The following is a 21,025-nucleotide window of genomic DNA, read 5'->3' as shown; positions in this document are numbered from 1 at the left end:
CTATAATATATAATCTCTGATGTGAAGAAATGAAAAGCAAAACATCAGAAATATAAAATCATATTTGCAGCTGTGTCTTTATTGTTAATATAACAGGTATGTCGTATAAACTAATATAATTTTAATATTTGCTTCTGTTATATATAAGAATAGTCAAAAAAAGATTAGTACTATAAAAGAATAGCAATACCAATTAATTAAATGAAATTAGAATCAATATATTAAAAGTAACGTTCAAAATAACATCATCCATTATATTTATAGATTCATGAAAGAATGATAGATTGAAGAAATTTTTATTTTTATTATTTTGAGAAGAATAATGTTAATGAATTTTTTTATCTCAACATTATTTTTTTAAATTGACAAAAAAAGCAATATAAGTACTGTAAATATATATGATTTATAATCATAAATTTATGAAAAAAAAATGAATTTTTCTATGTGATTATCATATATCTATATTACAATACAAAAATTTCAATTTTAACACAATTGTATTAGGAGTAGTAATATCAGCAACATTTATCTCACTGTCATTTCTAAGTCCCAGTTCTATTAGCGTTTTCGTTAAATTTTCACGAGTTCTTTCCTCGATACTTGCTACAGTTTGCATATACAATGTTTTATTTTTTCCATCAATGTATGTTGTCAGACCTGGATTTTTCATTTGCAAGTCAGGTCTCTCACATAAAAGTTCTATCAAATCTTTTAATTTAAATTTAGGATTATTAATTTCGATTTCTTTTGGAACTTGGCTACATGCAACACAGTCTTCTTTTTTTTCAGCTTCATAAGTATAAGTATAAATTCCATCTATATTATTGAGTACCTTCACAAAAAGAAATTATTTGCATATTATGTTTTATTTTTACAATTATAATAAATCAAAATAACAATACCATATAATTATTTAATGAAGCACTGCAACTGCTAGCAAGTTTAAATGCCTCTGTAGCACATGTTGCAGCAATAACAGCATTAGTAGATGCTACAGCAGGTATAATATTTTTTACTACTCCTTGCACTAATCTATATGTTAAGCCTTGTATTCCAAATTGTGCTGCTCTTTCATTAGATTTTTCATAAATCCAGTTTATATGTTGAGGATCATCACCATCTATTGCACAATCAAATGGATTTTCTTTTGGCCATTGAATTATTTTTACATATTCTATACAATGTTCTGGTAGACGGGGAGTATTTGCTATTGTACATAATGGATATGTGACCTATATTCCAATATAATGATAATTCAAGAAAGAAAAACTATATTATATCAATTAAAAAAACATACTGGGAAAATTTACCTGAGGAGGATATAAATCTAAAGTACATTCAATACAAGCAGTCAAACCAGGTAGTATTACTCTTGCATTTCCTTTAAAACCTTCTGTACCTCCATCAATCATTGGTATTATGCTTGATCGATCTAATTCTCCATTTTCATAAACTAACAATGATAATAACATGCCATTAATCCATCTTCTTGCAACTATTGAATCTAAACCACAAATTACTATGTGAAACTGTCTATAAAATTCTTCATCTTTATCTTGTATTTTGCAACAATGAGATATAACATTACAGCCTGGAATTCTATTATTAATAAATTTTGCAGCTACTTCTGCCTTTGATGAACCAATATCTTTATGGTGGAAAAGAAATTGCCTGCAATTTTTTTTGGTAAAATTTTTCATATTTTTTTTTAAAAAATATCTTAACAAAACTTAATAAGAAATATTTTGGTAAATTATCGCATATTTTCGTACCGATTAAGGTTAGATAATTCAATGGTGTCCATGTCAATTACATGAATTTGTCTAAATCCCATTAATGCTAAATTTTTAAGTAATTCACATCCTAAACCACCAGCTCCAACAACGAGAATCTTACAATTATCTAATAAAAATTGTAAAGTTTCTGTCGATGGTTCAAAATCTGGTCTACAAAAAGGACCCGATCTTTCTAGTACTTTTCGTAAATTACTCCATCGTCTATGCATATGATCGGAACCCATTTTTAAATACTGTTAAAATATATTATAAATCACTTTTAAATAAATATTAATTAAACATTTTAATACTTTATAACCTATATAGTTCAGACATTCATTATGTTCAAAGTACTTATCATTTATGTCAATAACAGTAGCGACGCCAAACTATCACTTCTAGATGTATAAAATAATTACAACAGTGCATCACTTTAAAGCAGTTTTAAAAAATTTTTAATATAGTTTATAATCCTTTTTTTTCTTGAATCACTTTTTTTTTTAAGAAATATCTGAAGAATATTAATGTATGTTATTTTCTTTATAAATATGTTGATTTAAATATGTATATAAAATTGATATATGTATATAAAATCTATAACTTTTTAATTTGTAAAATATTTGATTTTATATATTTAATACATAATATATATTTGTTTATATGTAATTTTAATTTAATTAATTTCTTCAATTTAATTAAATCCAATGACGGTTTAATTATTTTATATACCGTCTCTCGAGCGAACTGCCTTCCATCACGGCGTGCTTATAGCCTCGTAATATATGCTTTAAAATCGATATGTAAATCAGTGTTATACTGATGAAATGGTGAGTAATGCCCGAGTATTATATTAGATTAAACCGATTGCATTTCTACATAATCATGTACATTGACCGCGAATTTTAAAATTGTTTCGATATATTTTCTCTTTTTTTCTGTAAAGAAAATTTATTTTTTATGATATATATCCATAATATAAATCCATAAATATTTAATCATACAATCATTACAGTGTTGACAACCGGTAATTCACAAGTATATATATATAAAAGAAATTATTAAAATCTTTTTAAGACATTCGAAAAATATACATATTAAATTTCAAATCAAATGATATACTTTCAATCTTTTTATTAATTCATTTTTTTTTTCTTATCAATTCAGAAATAAATATTAATATCGATACTAGACTTTTTGCCTATAGACATTCGTTGTTCCCCTTCTTTTGAGATTCAGAAGGCAAGAGATACACATTGAGGCGCGCTCTTAGTGAATAAAAAGTTGCGCTTTCTTCACGAGCTAATATTATTCGACGATGCTTATAAAACAATTTGTATACATGCGAGTAACATGTGATCGATGATAGTATAAAATGAATGTAGTTTAATAAATACAAGATATTTGTTCAATTTGTGCTATTACAAAACGGAGCACTTGAGTGGTGTGCTTTCATGTTTACATGTTGCGCGCACGTCAAATCGATACGTCGTGTGCATGTGCGACCGAGTTTAGTGAGTGGATTATGAAATTTGTGTATGATGGAAAAATTCGCACGTGGTTTATAATTGTCCATCGCGTTGTGTAAATGTACTTTTTGTTTGACATTTAGATAGATACATAGAGAACTTGTAATAGTAAACTTGGAAAATATTGAAGAATACGTCGATAAATACATATCTATCAAAGTATAACTGAAGAAGTATTAAAGTTATTGCTGGAGATTCGTGTTGGAGGTGAATATAATTCGAAACGATTCGAAAGCTTCTATGGGATATAATATTGCGAATTGGGAAATGATACGCACGAGGGAGGAATTGGTGGAGAAATTGGGTCTGGACGGCGCGGATGATACTAATACTTTGTTGAACAATATGGTAGACGTCAGAGCGTGCTACAAACCTAACGGAAAAGTAAGATTTTTGTGTCAAAAGTTTTTCTTCTTGTGTTTATAAATTTAAATCAATATATGTTCGTGGATTTGAATGCAATTGTTATGTCTTTGTTTGAGCTGCATAATTTAATTTTCATAATTGGTTTTATATTAATATATTATATTAATATTATGAAGAAAATATATTGATTAAAATGTGTTTTAAATTATAAAATTCATTACGCATAATTAAGTGAAATTTATTATCAATATCAATGTATTGATTCGATTTACAAATATTAATGAGTATTAATTATTGATTACAAAATTCATAAAGTATGTCATTAATCTTTGTTTATAAATCAAGAAGCATTTAAAATGTTCTATTTTATCGTTTGACTTGATTTAAGGAAATTACTATTGATTAATGTTCACAATAATAAGAGGATAAGAGGGGATAAGCTAGTTTTATTTTTTAAGGAAGCTATTCATTTATAATTTATCTATTAATTTAAAGTAAATTAAAAAAGATTAAATAGATCATAATAAACTTAAATATTTTTTAGTTTTGCGAAAAAAATAAATAGAATAGAATATGAATGCTCGAAACAAAGACTAATATCGAATCGAATCGATATTTGATTACTTAAACCATTCGATTGCTCGATTCATTTATCGAGTTTTACTTCATTTTTATATTTTATTTAATTAAAATTTTTAATTGAAATTATCGAATTCTATTTTTTATTTTATTTTATTCGATATTATATCTAAAAGCATTTATTATGAGCAATCAAAACTCTACAATCATCAACCATTTTCCATTTAATCTTACTTATCTATATTAATTTATACTTTCAATTCATTTATAATTTTATTGCATTCCATTAACATGCATCGAATCATTAACGTTTATATTTGATTCTTTTTCTATATTTGATACATCAGCACTCTAATTGCATGTTGAACGCATGAATTCTTAATTGTTGTTAAGTTTGCGATTTTACATCTCTCTCTCTCTCTCTCTCTCTCTCTCTCTCTCTCTCTGTCTCTCTCTTTTTCTCCCTCTATCTATCTATCTATCTATCTATCTATCTATCTATCTATCTATCTATCTATCTATCTATTTATCTATCTCTCTATCTATCTTTCTATCTATTTATATATTTATCTATCTATCTATTTATTTATTTATTTATCTATCTATTTTTTCTCTCAATCCAAATTGTTCACGCATTACACTAGCACAAAATATTTTAGTTTATTATATCGTAAACAATGACAATGAATTAGTGACAAAGCATGGTAAGATACGCGTTCACACGAAACATTACGTCGCTGCATTAAATATGCTCCGACAAACCACGTGATATATTCAGCTGGCAATCGCTATGAAGCCGTAGCCAGAAGTCAGTGCTAGTTCGACGACTTTCGCGATCTAACGCGTACGTCTGGAAACTCTGCTACGATTGCAGGTAATATACGCGCCACTTCTTTCATGCCGGGGCCTGTCTTAATAAATCTACATCGCGTGACTGCGCAGTCGAATTGACAAGTGTTTTTTCTTTTCTACGATTAAGTAAATTGTGAAAATTTAAATACATTTTTTTAATTTAGAGATCCATTAATTTTAATTTTGTCATAATTTTAAATTGATTGAAGATACTTTGGATGAAATTTTAAGTACTTTTTCTTACAAAAAATAATGGGATCACAACAATGCATAAACAAATAAAGGGACAAAAAACAAAATATATATTGCATATACGATAAGAAAAAAATATAATTAAAAAGAACTATAGCTTTCTGATTTTTGCAATGCGTGTGATTTTGTTTTCATCTACATACGTACGCATTCTTTTCAATACAATTAAAAATATGTGAGCGAGTAAAAATTATATGATGGAAGATGCCGATTCTTTTTTTTTTTCTTCTCTTAAATTGGACACCAAAAGTTATAACGCTACTCATATTAGCAATATTGCGATGATATGATGATAAAAAAAGAAGAACGATTAATTGAATTTACCGAATATTATCGATTAACAAATTGTGATTGCTTATCAAACTTATTTAAAAATCGTAATTGCAAAAATATTAATTGAATAATCTTACAAATATGTATCTTTTTTTTCTTTTTTTCTATTATCACTTCTTTCTTCTCGAGACAGACAAGAAAAAATACGTTGTTGCTATGACCACTCAAGTATTAGGTTAGTATATAAATAACGGTAATTTTTTTTGTTTCAAAATAGTAAAATATTATAATTTGAATAAATTTAAAGATCTTTCATTATAAAGTGCATATTTATATTATTATCGAATAATAAATAATTTTGTGCTATTTTTATTAAAAGCGTATATATTAAAAGCATATTTTTTATTAATTTTATTATTTATTTTTTTTTATATAATTGTTTATAATATTTATTTTCATTTCAATTATCATATTCAATTATAATATTTTTTTTAAATCTTAGATTGACTTATTGTAATTATTGTGTAATTGTTGTAATTATATAATTTTTATAATTATTTTAACTCAATATCTTCTTTTTTTCATTTCTTTTTATTTCTAACTTAGATTATAAAGGTTATTTGTTAATAAGCAGATAAATTTATTTTATGCATATTTTTTTAAATTTGACATATTTTTAATTCCTAATCAAATGATATGAACATTAAAAATATTTCAAAATATCATGATAAAAAAATTAATTAAACTTTTTTTTTTTAATTCATTATTTATGATATATATTTTTTAATTATTTACTGACATATTATATTGAATTTTTTGTAGAATTCTAGAAATTGGAACAAGTGTTGTTTTTAGAAACTCTTTTTTTAAGTGCTATAGCGTAATTGAGGCTTGAAAAAGATCGTTATTTTTGTATCAACTAGGTAGCTTTATCGAAAAGCATAAAACCTTATTGACAATATGCCTTAGTTCATTTTTCTCATTTCAGAGACTGAACATTGATTTTGAAGTGTGACGCAAACAGAAAAAACAGTTATTTCTATGATGAAATTATTTTCTGATGCAGTAATCGATGTTTATTTTATGAATGTTTTTACAGTAAATTAATTTGCAAAATTTTTTTTTTATAATGCTTCATTATATTCTTAAATGAATATTTTCATTTTGTGACAAAATTAAATTAAAAAAAAAATGAATAAATCAATATAAATATATGAATTGATATTTCGCGTGTTTTATTCAAATAATTTCGTAATTAGATAGGCCCCGTGTTTTTTCTTTGTTTCTTCCAGTAAAGCGGAAAAAAGCTTGCCGCTGCATGCGCAGCGGTTTGATCACGAGCGCGAGTTTTGAAGTAGTTGAATATCTTCTCTTTCTTCACATGCATGGGTCCTGGTTTATTCAATTACTACGTTCCTGTTGTGCACTATCGACGACCATCGTCACACTGCGCACGTGTATCGGTTCTCTAAGCTCGATTAATAACAAAAATGACCAAGGATAAACAGGTGAGTGCTTTTGATGTTTCACAATTAATTTTTTTCTTTTCTTTTTCTCTTAATGAATACGAGTGTTCTTTGATAATTTAATGTTATGTATCGTGATATCAATAATTGGAGATATGTGACTCTCTTTCATTTACGGATAGAATGTCATTTTTTAAGAATAATTTTGAATGATTTTAAATATATCTTTAAAATATCTTTAAAATATTTTTACTTAAGTGATTAAGTTTTAATTTTTGTACCAATATTTCCTAATTTCTTGATATTTCTTGATACAATTCAATGTTCTAATCATTTTAGTAATTTTCTTCATTTTCTAATGTTAAAATTCTAATCTTACATAAATTTAAATATCAAATTTTGTATTTCAAAGGAATAAATAAATTTTAATATTTTTAAATAAATAAATTTTAGTTTTTTAATAGATTTTAACATTTTATTTAATTATAATTTTATTTAATAATAATAATTTTATTTAATTTTTTAATTTCCTAATGTTTTTATCGAATTTTATTTGAAATTCGAAAGGGTTCGCAAAAGAAATTCATTAGAAATATGATACATTTTGATAATCACAAAAATTATAATTATAATCGATTAATTTCTCTGAATATAGTATAATAACGATACATAATAACGATAATGTTAGATATGTTAAATTTGTATAATATCAGTTATATTGGAACATGTTTATCTAAGATTCTTATTATTGTCGATATCGAGAGATGAATCTAGAACGCAAAAATTTAATATATCAATTTGGTATCTTTCTAGATAAAAATCAATAAAAAAATTAGTACAAGTTTTGTGTCATCTAATCTGATGTTTATTAATGTTGTAATTTTTCTTATGAAATTTTCTTTTTGAAAAATATTTATTATTATTTATTATATTTTAATAAATTAATCTAATAAAAATGAAATTCAAAGATTTTAATAAAATTCGATTATTAATAAATTATCTATTTTGATTTAAATATCGAAATTTGAACTATTTTCGATATCTTTAATTATTATTTAAGTATTATTTAATATCGATATCATTTAATTAATGTACTTCGATTATTTAGTTGATACGTACTATCGATACGTACTATCGATACGTACAATTTCAATTGTTCAATTGTTATTTTAGAATTGTGCTACGAATTTTCAATAATATTTGAAATTTCAAATCTTCAATTACTGAAAACATATTTTTTTAATATACACGAAATTTATAAGCTTTTATTTGCTGATTGTAATGAATGAAGAATATAGTTTATTTTTATTTTGAACGAATCTGATACAAAAGAAAGGTTATGGTACAATGAATCGAAATATTCTTTTTTTTTTTTGCACAATGCACTATGCATGTACTTATTCATGTTCAATATTTTAAATTTATTTATTTCTTTTCAATTTTATTCAATTTTTTATATAAAAAATATTTAATTAATTATTTGCATGCTCAGGCGTAAGATAATAATATATGTATACGATATGTATTTTTTATTTTTCATTTGATAATTTTGCGCTTAATTGTATTTTTCTATATTTCAGAAGAATTATAACATTTTGATAACATTGTGACTAGACAAAGGCGATTAATATCGCTCGCGTGCATAATGCTTCTATGACCTTAATTGCTGTTAGCATGCCACGCGATTATTACTCGTGAAACACGATCGATTCAGTTGAATGACTGATTACTCTTAGTAAACGAAAGAATAATACTATAAAATTATATTGTCGCAACAAAGTTAAAACAAACAATTTCCAATTATAAAGATGATTTTATATAGCTGGAATCATTTTCTTTTTTTTTTCAAAAATACAGTAATTATAAATAAAAATGCAGTAATCACATATTTCTAAATTCATTTACATTCTTTTGTATTTTTATATCATTAATATAATCAATAAAAGTATTATTTCATTTATTTCTTAAGTTAATCTTTTTTTTGTTAAAAAGAAGTGGATTAATAAAAATAATATTTAGAATTTATTTTAAAAGCATTTTTAAAGCAATTTTAAAAGCAAATAATTTATAATGAAACTTCTATTAATAATCCTAGTTAAATTAAGTTTTAATTTAAAGATTAATATTAATTTATTAAATTTTTATTATTAAATTATATGATAATAAAAAAGGATTTTATTAAAATTTATTTTGAACATTAGAAATTTATCTTAATCATTTCATAATCTTCTGTTAATAAACATATTCACGTTTCTATTAGATTCTAAGAAACTTTGATGATCATCAATACAAGAATTTCAAATGCCTCATTCAATAAACAGTGCAAAAGATAAAATGTATTCTCTAATAAACTTATACAAAAAATATCAAATAATGAATCATAAAAGTTGAAAAATGTATGTGATAAATAATCAAAAGCTGATTGATTATGCTTTCAACAAATCCATAAATCTATTAAAAAATTATCTGAATATTTTTTATATCTTATAAAGAAATAAATATTATAAAATAATGAAAAATGATATAAAGACGTAGCTTTCGATTATCTTTTAAACTTACAAAAAGATTATATGAATGTTTTTTTATTGTCCTTCATCCAAAATGTTATTATTAAAAATGTTATCATGAAGTAAACGAATTATCAGTTTTTTTTAAATTCACGAAGAAATTATCAGATCAATCTTTTATTATCTTTGAATATGATTATGATATATCAAATAATAAAAAATATAGTTTTCATTACTTTTTTTAAATTTATAATAAGATCATTAGAACATTATTTTATTATTCTTGATTAAAGCATGATTGTGTGTAACATGTACAAAAGTAATGTAAGATAAAGTAACGTAAAGATGTTACCGTTAATTACGCTTGCATTAAATGAAGCTTACGATTAGAATTTTGCAGGGATCGAAACATAAATCCATTCGATGTATATTTCTTCATTATTTATCAAGAAAAAGTCGCATAATTTGCTCTGTCTCACCGCGCTACGTTGCTCACTATATGCACCATGCGCGACTAACTTCAAAGATTTCACATCGCAGTGATTTTGTGCGAATACAAATGAGAATCGAACGTTAAAATATAGTTAAAATGAAACTTATATCATTAATGCGAAATCATGAACAATAAATGATTTCTTTGAAATTTTTCTTGATTTCTAATGAAAATATTTAAAAATTAAAAAATCAAATTAAATTAAATTTTAAAATATTATTATTTTTGCAGTATAGATAAAATTTATTTTTTGAGAGTTAGAATTTAATAAAAAAAGATTTAAAAAGAAAAATAATAGATAAGATTACTGATTGTTCATAAACAAAAACAGTGGATTTTTTCTAAACTCCAAAAAAAGAAATTAAATAAATTATGAAAAAATTGTTCGTTTAAAAGAAATAATAAGTTTTTTACAGTTTTTAGTTACTTTAAAAAAAAATTTTGTTAATTCTAAAACAAATTAAAAATCAATTTAAATTAAAAATTCAAAATATTAAGAAAACTACCAATTAATATTTAAAATAAAACAATTTGCATTGTTTTTCATTTTGTTTCTATAAAAAAACAATGAGAATTTTTATAATTTCTTCCCTCTTTTCATTTTTTAGAAGAAAAAAGAATATTTTTTTAAAGTAATTTTGATAAGGATCCGAATGATTTTGTATCAATAATAGAAATGTTCAACAATTTGGTAATATTGTTCAGTCCATTTTATTTCACAAAACTTTCTTCTTCACGGTTTCTGAGTTGGAGAGAGTTTTAGGAATGTGTAAATATATTCTGTTCGTGTTATTGACCTTGCTACAAATAATAATATACAGAAAATATTAAATGAATTCGAACGATCAGAGATGATTGTATGAATTTTGATTTAATGTTGAACATGCTCAAAAATGATTGGACGAACTATACGGTTAATAATGATTCTTGTAATAATGATTAACAAGTGATTTTTTTCAATTCATTATATATCTTCAATAAAATTATTTCAAAATAAATATTTTAAAGTTTCTTTTTTTAATATTTCTCTATATAATTATATTCAATAATAATATCCTAGGAAATTAATTACTTGATTAATTTTATAAATTATATAAAGTAGTTAAAAAATATTTGATATAGATATTTTTTATTTATCTTGAATTTCAAATAATATTCTATCCCTTTATAACATCGGAAAATTCATTGCCAGTATACAAGTGATAAAATTTATTCCAAAAATAAGAATGTTAACAATTCTTGCACACACACACACACACACACGTACACACACATCTGAATGAAAAATGAATTGCTTATTTTTAAATAATTTTAAATAAATGCAAAGATTATAATAATGCAAAGATTATTAAATGCAAAGATAATAATAATAAAATATTTATTAAAAATTGGCAAAGATTGATCCTAAAAAGAAGCATAAGATTAGTTTTAAGTTTTGTTTCGAAGAATAATTATTCTCATTTTAAGTTCATCGACCTATCAACGTGATAAAGTGATTTTGCATGTTATATCATCGGCTTTTACTTGAGAATTGATGATAGGATGATGTGATTTATATATGCAAATAAAAGTCTTTTGATTTTTTTACAATTAAAAAATGTTTTAATTTAAATGAGCTATATCATAATTTCTTGTATTCCAAGATAGATTTATAAAAATAAATACTGAACATTTTATAAAATTTTTATATAAAATAATTGCAATAAATAATTATAAATAAAAATAATCGTAGGGATCTTTTTAGAAACATTAATCTACACTTTAGATTTAGAACAATATTCTTTCAAATTCTAGTTTATCATGATTTTCATCCGTTTAGTTAATATATAATATATTTTTTTATCCTCGATGGTAATTCTATCTGAATTTTTCCAGTCATGGTTTCGTGGCGTTCGAAGCAGTAAATTTCGCCATGTTTACGGTGTACCTGCTAAACGAGAAAAATGTTATGATAATATCAAAATCACGAAAAACGCACACGACTCACAATTTTGCGCTGTGAATCCCAAATTCCTTGCCATTGTGACGGAAGTGGCAGGCGGCGGGGCATTCTTGGTTTTGCCGCTTGATCGCGTGAGTTATCTAACTTATCGAATTATCGATTCGCTATTCTTATCATGCATATGAGTTAACATTACCTGATAATATATTTTGCCTGAGCAATCGTGAACGGCCAATCATGAATTATAGATTGACGCAAATACCTAATGTTAATACCAAATACAATAAAGTTAGTACAAAAACTAAAAAGAAAGATATTCCAAAACGTAAAAATAAATGGAGATAAGAATGCGAATTAATGATTTATTAAATAAGATTATTAAATTGAATAATAATAGTTTATTTGATTAAGTTTCATTTTTTCTCTCTTCTTTTTCTTTTTTTAGACTGGTAGACTAGATTTTAACGCCAGCAGAGTAACTGGACACACTGGACCAGTTCTGGATATCAAATGGAATCCGTTCAACGATAATATCATCGCTTCCTGTTCCGATGATTGCACTGTACGATCATGTTCCTATTTTTATATATCATTATTTAAAATATTAGACAATATTTATTTATTGAAAGGGTTGTTACTTTTATGATATCAGATATTGGAAATTACGTAAAAGTTTAGATGAAAATTGTTTTTCGTTACATTTTCATCGTGGATTTAAACTTACAATGAAGTAAGTCGAATGAAAAATGTTTTGTCAAATGATCTGTGACAAATTGCTACTTTGAGTGACTGAATATGGCATCCATCATTTGCTATCTAAAAGACAGAATGTTTTGTTAAAATTAGAATGCAATATTTTACTACTTACTTTCATCATCTTCGATATGTATAGCAAAAATGACACAAAAGATAGAATATAGGAATCTCTATTATTACTTAAAAAAATTATTTTTCAATAATTTTAAGTATTTTATAAGCTTTAATGATTTAGTTTATTTCATTTATTTCATAGTATTTTTTTCCCCTAATCTTAAATGCAGATAAAATTATGGCATATTCCTGATGGTGGATTATCACGAAATCTCACTGAGTGGTTAGTGGAGCTGCAAGGACATAAACGTCGTGTTGCATACATAGAATGGCACCCTGTTGCTGAAAATGTGCTATTTAGTGCTGGCTTTGATCATCTTGTTATCGTATGGGATATAAATAAAGGAGAGGCCATCAATATAATTGATAGGCATCCTGACGTAATCTATAGTATATCATTAAATCGTGATGGTAGCTTATTGGCGACAACATGCAAGGATAAAAAATTAAGGGTTTTTGAGCCAAGATCTGGTATCGTAGTCTCTGTACGTATTATTCTGTACTGATTACTTTTATTTTAAAATTAAAATTTATTCGAATGAATATTTCTGTAAAACATTCGTTAAAGGAAGGGGTCTGTCATGCTGGAACAAAAGCTAGTAAAGTGGTTTTCCTTGGTAGTTCTGGTCGTCTTCTTACGACAGGCTTCAGTCGACATTCTGACAGACAGTATGCTATCTGGAGTCAACATGATTTGAATATACCATTAACATGCGAAACAATTGATTCTTCCAGTGGAGTAGTTTTTCCATATTATGATAACGATACGAACATGGTATATTTGGCAGGAAAGGTAAAAGAATAATGTCACAAAATTGTATATATAGAATAGATATTTTATATTTTTTTTTTATTTTAGGGTGATGGTAATATTCGATATTATGAAATAGTAAACGAAGCACCTTGGATGTATTATCTTAGTCAATTCATCTCTGGAAATCCTCAACGAGGATTAGGTGTAATGCCAAAAAGAGGCGTTAATACTGCTATTTGCGAAGTATTCAGATTTTATAAATTACATGCGACTCGAGGAATGTGCGAACCGATATCCATGATAGTTCCTCGAAAAGTATGTAGAAATGTGAAAAATTAAATTAAATAAATGTATTTATTCGATACGATATAATTATCAATTATTTTTACTTTATAGAGTGATCAATTCCAAGAAGATTTGTATCCCGATACTGTAGGTACTTGTCCAGCTTTATCAGCTAGAGATTGGATAAGCGGAATGAACAACCCACCAATTTTAATTTCTTTGAAAACCGGTAAATAAGATTGTAGAATTTCATTTTATCTTGTATTTTTTCTCCGTATTGTATTACTTGATTTTATTATTTAAATATAAACAGGTGGTAGTATTACCACGCACAAGCCACGAGTATATAAGCCACCTCAACTTCCACCAACAACTGACTTGAATAATAAAAAGAAATTTGCTTTCTTGTCTACCGAAACTGTACCAGATTACAGGCCCATCGAATTTCATGACATGTCGGAGAAAAGTCAAAAGACATCTAGTAATCAAAGTACTAAATTTCAGCAACTGCAACAAAAATTCGGCAATGTTGTATTACAGGTAAAAATGTTTCCATAATATTTTTATTAATATTTTCATGAATCTAATGTTAATCAATGTGTTTTGCAGAAAAATATCATTTCTCCTCCACTGAATGATAATAAGATTTTAGAGAATGTAGACATTCCTAATAATGAAGCGGAACTGAGATTAGCATTTGTTCGTCAAACTGATGAATTGAGATTGGTACGAAGACAACTTGCAAACAGTCAGTTACGCGTTAAAGAGTTGGAAGAGCAAATTCGCAAACTTCAGCGTCAGTAAATATACAATTATTTCGAAATATAATACAACGTATGCGCCGAATAAAATTTTTTGTAGCGTTGTTGCTAGTTGTACAACAAACATGGTACTTAACAAAGTGATAATATATATGTATATTGTTCATGGCAATTAAATGCCTACGCTTTTAACAAAATTTACACACACGTACAAAAAAAAGAAGAAAATAAAAAAATTTATTATTTAAAAGTATCCGAGAAACTTTATGAACTGGAAATGCTGGTTACGTATATTCTAATAATATGTTAATAGAGAGTTATATAATTCTCTCTAATGTATCTTATGAATGATATATGATGCATTTTATAGCATTTCGCATTTCTCTATAATATATCTTTTTTATATATAATTTGCAATTTTTTACTTGGTAATCTTGTACCATTATTGAAAAAAATGCAATAATGAAGCAACAATAATTTAGTCAATATGCAATAATTTTTTTAATATGCAATAAATTCTTCTGCTGTAGAGAAACTGAACAAAAAAATGAACAAATAATTGTGATTTACACTATTGCCTTCACATACGAACGAGTTTTTGTCTATATAAAATCTTAATATTTCTCCAAATTGCAATGTTTTATCGAATGACTTTTAAGTATTAAATATTTCATAAATGAAGTTCTCTTCTGATTCTATGAAGTTTAATATATATTTTTTTATTTGCATATAAAAAATGTATACATATTATTGATTGTACATTGTCTTATCTTTTTAGAAAATAATTTTTTAAAATTATATTATCAAAAAAAAGGAGAAAGATTAACCTAATATAAAGACGCAAAACTTAAACGAAGTATTAAATGTTCAGTACATAAAGAATTGTACCTGTCTTGTGCATATGCACGTTTATCGTATGCGATTCGTTTTATATATATATATATAGAATTGTCATACATAGAGTGATAAATAAATGCAAAGATATTTAGGAATTGTGAAGAGGATATTATGGATGCAATAAAACGAACATCATTCGAAAATAGCACAAGATGCAAGAATTAGTAATGACTAATAATTAAAATTAAGATTCTAAGAAAGGAAAAAAAAAATAGTTCAATAAATTTTCTGTAATATTATTTTGTTAATTTCTTTAAAATGAATTTGTTAATATCTTAATGATATTTATGATCATATTTATTGTTTGATTTATTTTTTATACTTTAATTAGTGAACTTTAGTTAGTGAACATTTATTTTTCATTATTGATAGTCAGTAATATTTATGAATTCCATTATAATTAATCGATCAATTAATTTAAAATTACTATTATTATTGTTATTAATCTCTTTCTCTCTAATCCTATGTCTTATTTTTTTTATCTCGTATATAAGATAATATAAAAATGATGTATTTAATTTATTAATATTTAAGCTATTCTATATTATCAAATATATCGATCACTGCCACATTCACTGCCATGATAGTGGCAATAGAATTTTTTTTAAAAACGCATGGCAGTGACAATATTTATTGTATACTATTATAAATTAGTTTTGAACTTTAAACTGGTATTTTTTTCATGCAGTTAAGAACATAGAACTTAATGTATGTGTATAATGGAAATCAGAAAAAAAAAGAAAAAACAAATGAATGCTGAATGATCAAAGATCATTAATTAAGGAAAAAAAAGAAGTATATCATCGTACATCGATTGTTTTTAGAAAAAATATTATAGAAATGTTTTATTCATTTATATTCACATTATATATATATATATATATATATATATATATATATATATAATAACATCAATATACGTGTATGTCAAATTATACATTTCTAGGACCAACAAACTGAGAAAGAAATTGTTAGTCACAAAATATTCTATTATTGCTTAATAGCGAAAATTTAGTAATAATTTATATACCCTGTTTATACACATATATACATTACATATTAACACATACACACACATATATATATACATGTATTTTTCATATGGTATATAGTTGTAATGTCAAGCGATAAAAATATAAAAAAGAATTTTGACTGATAAAATAAGCTTGTGATCGGTGCACATTAATTATTATAACAAAAAGAAAATAGAAAAAAAAATAATACAAAATATAAACATAAAAAAAGAGAATAATTGGCACGATTTTTATCATATAATGATAAATATTTAATTTTATTTCTAAGAATTGATTATTAAATGCTTTTGATGAAAAAATTATAATGAAAAAATATTATTCTGTGTTTTCTTTAATATTTAAAATATAACTATACAGATAGAAAATTATTAATCATTGTGTCATCAAACATAAATACATATATTATATCAGATATCATAATATTATCGATATTAGGCTCGATATTAGCTTGTATGTGTATTTTATTTTGTTTTATAATCATAAAAAGAAAAACATATAGAATGAGGCTTTTGCATGAAAATGTATATTCTTTAAAAAAATTTCTATCATGAAATGCGATTCGTAAACGATCAATTTTGCAATATTGTAACTTTATATACTCGATTGAAATCTTTTACTTAGTAAATATTAATGAACTCATATTGTTGTATCGAAGAGTGCTATCTTATGTACCATTTATTATATAAACATAGATATACCAAAGAACGTGCAAGTACCTTATTATGAATATCGTCGTGACAATTTGTTAAAAGCAGTTGATCGACTGTATTATATTATATTTATATGCAAATAAATGAATGTGTATGCAAGATGAATAAGGGATCTCGTTCAATGAAAATAAAGAACAAAGCATTCGATCGTATTTATATTGTCTTATAATCTATACAAACATTTTTTAATTGTGAAGTTTAATTATTATGGGTATATTTAATCATATATGTGTTTTTAAAAGAAAAAATAAAAATAGATTTTTATATTTACATCGTTGAAACACTATAAGATCCATATTTTATACAAAAATATACAAAAATAAGTAATCTAGATCTTTGTTAAATAAATAAACAAAATAAAGTAAAAAAATAATTATATGCATATAAGTACACAATTTAATAGGTTAGATGTGTACGAATAAAAATTTAATCCTATTAAAATTCGATTTTAAGAATAGTTAACCTATTTCTTATTCGTATTTATAATCATATCATATGAGAAAAATATAATGACACAGTCTAAATATTCTTCAATTAAGTTACAAAATTCATATTATAAAATGTGTTAACATTATAATTATATATTATTACAGCTAAATAATATCTTTATTTAAAATTCTATCAGAAAGAGAAGATACGTCAATATTATCTTATGAAATAAATCTAGTATGAATTATTCCCTTAAAGATTAATATTTATTCTATTCATATTAACACGAACGAATAATATTCATCATGAATTTATCATAAAATGCACTCAAAAAATTATTATTTTTAATGATATAAATATTTATCTTTTAAGGAATAATTTATAAATTATTAATAATCCAACTAATACCATCCACGAAATACTTGGTTTCAACATTGTCGCTGGATTGCATCCATCGCCGGCACAAGTATAAATACAAGTTCGATAAGTTAACTTGTCACCTTGTTGATTCACATAATCGCAATAATTCCCCAAATCCAGTGCTGAACAAAATCTTTTTGTGCCTATTCCACCTATTTAAACATATATAGGAAAAATAATTTTATTTTATTTAACGCAAATAAAAAGTTTATTAATCTATACAAAAACAATAATAACATGCTTTTATATACATAAGATGAAAAATGTAGAGGGATAACGTATTTCTAAAAGCAGCATGCAATATATATTTTGGTTATTCATTTTTCATGAAATTATTAAATTATTTATATTTATATATAAAATATTTATTTATCTAAAACTTTCCTTTGATCAAAGTTTTAAAGGAAATAAAATCTCTGTGTATCAGAAATAAGGAAAGTCTACAAGTGAACACTCGATATCGAGAACACTCAAAATACAATATATGAACCTCCGAATAGTCCGATTGATTTGATGCAGTATTGTGCATCGTAAACATGATTGCAGTTCGCTGGTCGTAAGGTACTTAATACCAATTTACTATCTCCGCAGCTCAGTTCTTCTTCCGATGTACACTGATAGCAATCCAGAGTAGTCGCTTAATCGATTGAAAAAGTACTGAATATAGCGGTTATTGTTATATATACTGCATCAATTAAATGATTTGTTTAATGAAAATTGTTATAATATACATTGTAATTTACCCAACACATTTTCCAATGCTTAACGATTTGTGATAATACATACATTTTAAATAAATTTTAATAATAACCAAAAATTAATAGTCATTATACATTAAATATTAAATATAAAATAGGTCATCCCTTTTTATATGCAGATGTAATTTATAATACGTTAGTCACCTAAAAACCAATTCGAATTGAAATGATTATCGATCGTGCTCTGACTGTTTTCACATGCTTCGATAAATCGATATGGTAATGTCACTAATGATTAAAGGTTAGTTTTCATTTGAAAGTGCTAAATTTCGCAATTGATTCCCTTTTCCAATATATGTAATCTGATCAGCCGATATTGTTTTACCCTCGAATCGGCCTGTATGCTTCACACAATATTGTGCCTCGAAAACAGCATCACAAGGCTCTGGCTTGATATCGATGTCGCTCGAAAGAAATTCGTTGCATTGGAAGGGATGCGAGTTGTTTGTGCTGATGCATTGATAGCATTGTAAACTGTGGACTGAACGAAAAGAAAAAGAAAAAATTCTGTTTATTTTTTAATTCATGGTTTTATCAAACTAAATCGAACTAATCGAACAATGTGATTCAAATAATATTATAAATAGTAGTTAATATTATAAATTATAATAAAAAATAAAAACATATTTTAAATATTAGTTAAATATTTAATTCTTAATTGATTATTTATTAAAAAAAATAAATATAAGGTTTTTTTATGAATAAATATAAACAAATATAAAAATTTAAAAAATTTTACTATTTATGATTAAAAAAAATATATAATTTCCATAAAAAAATAATTGACCTATATAAATAATTTTTTATTGTACTGTATGGAATTTTAAACTAATAATTTTTTATGTCGTTTCTTTATACGTACATTATATATATATATATATATATATATATATATATAAATCTATGAATGATAATTTGTTTTCATTTTAAAGATTAATTATAGGAATAATTTTTCATGCAATATTAAATTTTTAACAACGAAATAATCTACTAACTTCAAGCTGTTATTTAAATATAAGTGTTCAACAAATCGATTCTTTCGCTCGATGTTTATAAATTAATTAAAGATCCTATATAAATTAATTAAAGATATAATTCAATGTACAAATTTTATCACAGTTCTTAATAAAGAGAACAATGTAAAAATTTATAAATGCCCCACCCAAAGGACGCCACGATATTCACATCTATAGTTACATGCATTAACCTTACCACTTTCGATGAAAAATAGAAATGCCGCGAAAATTGCGTAGCTTCTAATCTTGCTAATAGCGTTCATGTCGTAAAATATTTTTATTACGGATTATACACGAAACACTTTTATAAAAAATTAATCGATGGTTTTATATTTCTTTCTAGCACTTCTTGCGAAAACAATCACAACTATGCACGATATAACTTCCGTTCGAATTTATATCCATCCAAACGAATATAACGACGACGCGAAAGCGACTGACTAGACAGAGAGAAGGGGACCGCACATATATCATGTGACGTAGCCGAGTTGTTCCGATTCGAATCGAAAATAATCGAAGTAACTTAACATAATTTAATAATTAATTTAATAATTAATAGTAATTTTTATAATTTGTTTACTTATAATTTGTTTTTTTTTACTTTTTTAAATATATGATTTAGAAAATATTAAAAATATTATTGGAGATAATTTAATGTTGTATGCTTCTTTATTCTTATTTTTTTTACAATAAATAATATAACTTTATATATTTTGAAATTTATATACATATATATGATACATAATATATGTATTCACAATAAGAATACTACACAATATTGCAATTTGAAATGAATTTTAATATAATCTAATTTAAATGTATAAATATTAAGTTTTACTTAAATCATTTTATATCGATTTATGTAATTTTGAATTTTCTATTTTAAGAAAGAAATAAAAAAAAAAACAAAAAATTCCTATTTTTTTTTAACAATACGATAAATGTTTACATGTATATATTAATTAAATAGTTTATACTTAATATACATAATTTTCTTATATTTAAAGTATTCATCTAAAAGAATTATAAAGCCACAATTGATTATTAAACGATTATTTTT

General features: G+C 24.6%; 3 protein-coding genes across 10 annotated transcripts; 1 reads left to right on the top strand and 2 right to left on the bottom strand.

Moving 5' to 3' along the window:
- Positions 1 to 441: 441 nt before the first annotated feature.
- LOC122712474 (NEDD8-activating enzyme E1 catalytic subunit) lies at positions 442 to 2,287 on the bottom strand. Its single transcript, XM_043932186.1, has 5 exons — positions 2,134 to 2,287; positions 1,773 to 2,039; positions 1,311 to 1,671; positions 903 to 1,232; positions 442 to 832 (listed from the first exon to the last, which is right to left on the bottom strand). Exons 2-5 carry the CDS (start codon positions 2,018 to 2,020, stop codon positions 452 to 454), a joined length of 1,320 nt encoding a protein of 439 aa, XP_043788121.1. The 5' UTR covers positions 2,021 to 2,039; positions 2,134 to 2,287; the 3' UTR covers positions 442 to 451.
- Positions 2,288 to 2,898: 611 nt separating this feature from the next.
- LOC122712473 (coronin-2B-like) lies at positions 2,899 to 15,891 on the top strand. Of its 8 annotated transcripts, XM_043932184.1 has the most exons (11): positions 4,852 to 5,120; positions 5,817 to 5,858; positions 6,916 to 7,131; positions 11,965 to 12,162; positions 12,477 to 12,593; positions 13,072 to 13,386; positions 13,470 to 13,694; positions 13,761 to 13,970; positions 14,052 to 14,169; positions 14,254 to 14,480; positions 14,550 to 15,891. In XM_043932184.1, the coding sequence occupies exons 3-11, from the start codon at positions 7,114 to 7,116 to the stop codon at positions 14,742 to 14,744; spliced, it is 1,623 nt and encodes a 540-aa protein (XP_043788119.1). In that variant the 5' UTR covers positions 4,852 to 5,120; positions 5,817 to 5,858; positions 6,916 to 7,113; the 3' UTR covers positions 14,745 to 15,891. The 8 variants fall into 8 exon arrangements, with proteins under 8 accessions (XP_043788113.1, XP_043788112.1, XP_043788114.1 ...); XM_043932178.1 differs by lacking the exons at positions 4,852 to 5,120; positions 5,817 to 5,858; positions 6,916 to 7,131 and adding exons at positions 2,899 to 3,286; positions 3,385 to 3,685; XM_043932179.1 differs by lacking the exons at positions 4,852 to 5,120; positions 5,817 to 5,858 and adding an exon at positions 2,904 to 3,508.
- Positions 15,892 to 17,711: 1,820 nt separating this feature from the next.
- Positions 17,712 to 20,369, bottom strand: LOC122712493. The gene is made up of 4 exons (XM_043932217.1): positions 20,162 to 20,369; positions 19,275 to 19,430; positions 18,682 to 18,828; positions 17,712 to 18,343 (listed from the first exon to the last, which is right to left on the bottom strand). The coding sequence occupies exons 1-4, from the start codon at positions 20,226 to 20,228 to the stop codon at positions 18,132 to 18,134; spliced, it is 582 nt and encodes a 193-aa protein (XP_043788152.1). The 5' UTR covers positions 20,229 to 20,369; the 3' UTR covers positions 17,712 to 18,131.
- Positions 20,370 to 21,025: the final 656 nt, after the last annotated feature.

The sequence above is a fragment of the Apis laboriosa genome, unplaced genomic scaffold, assembly GCF_014066325.1.
Source record: "Apis laboriosa isolate Shangri-la unplaced genomic scaffold, ASM1406632v1 scaffold202_cov151, whole genome shotgun sequence".
In the NCBI taxonomy this organism is placed as follows: Eukaryota; Metazoa; Arthropoda; class Insecta; order Hymenoptera; family Apidae; genus Apis; species Apis laboriosa.
Note: the sequence above shows the minus strand (reverse complement) of the source record. Positions and strands in the feature narration are given on the sequence as shown.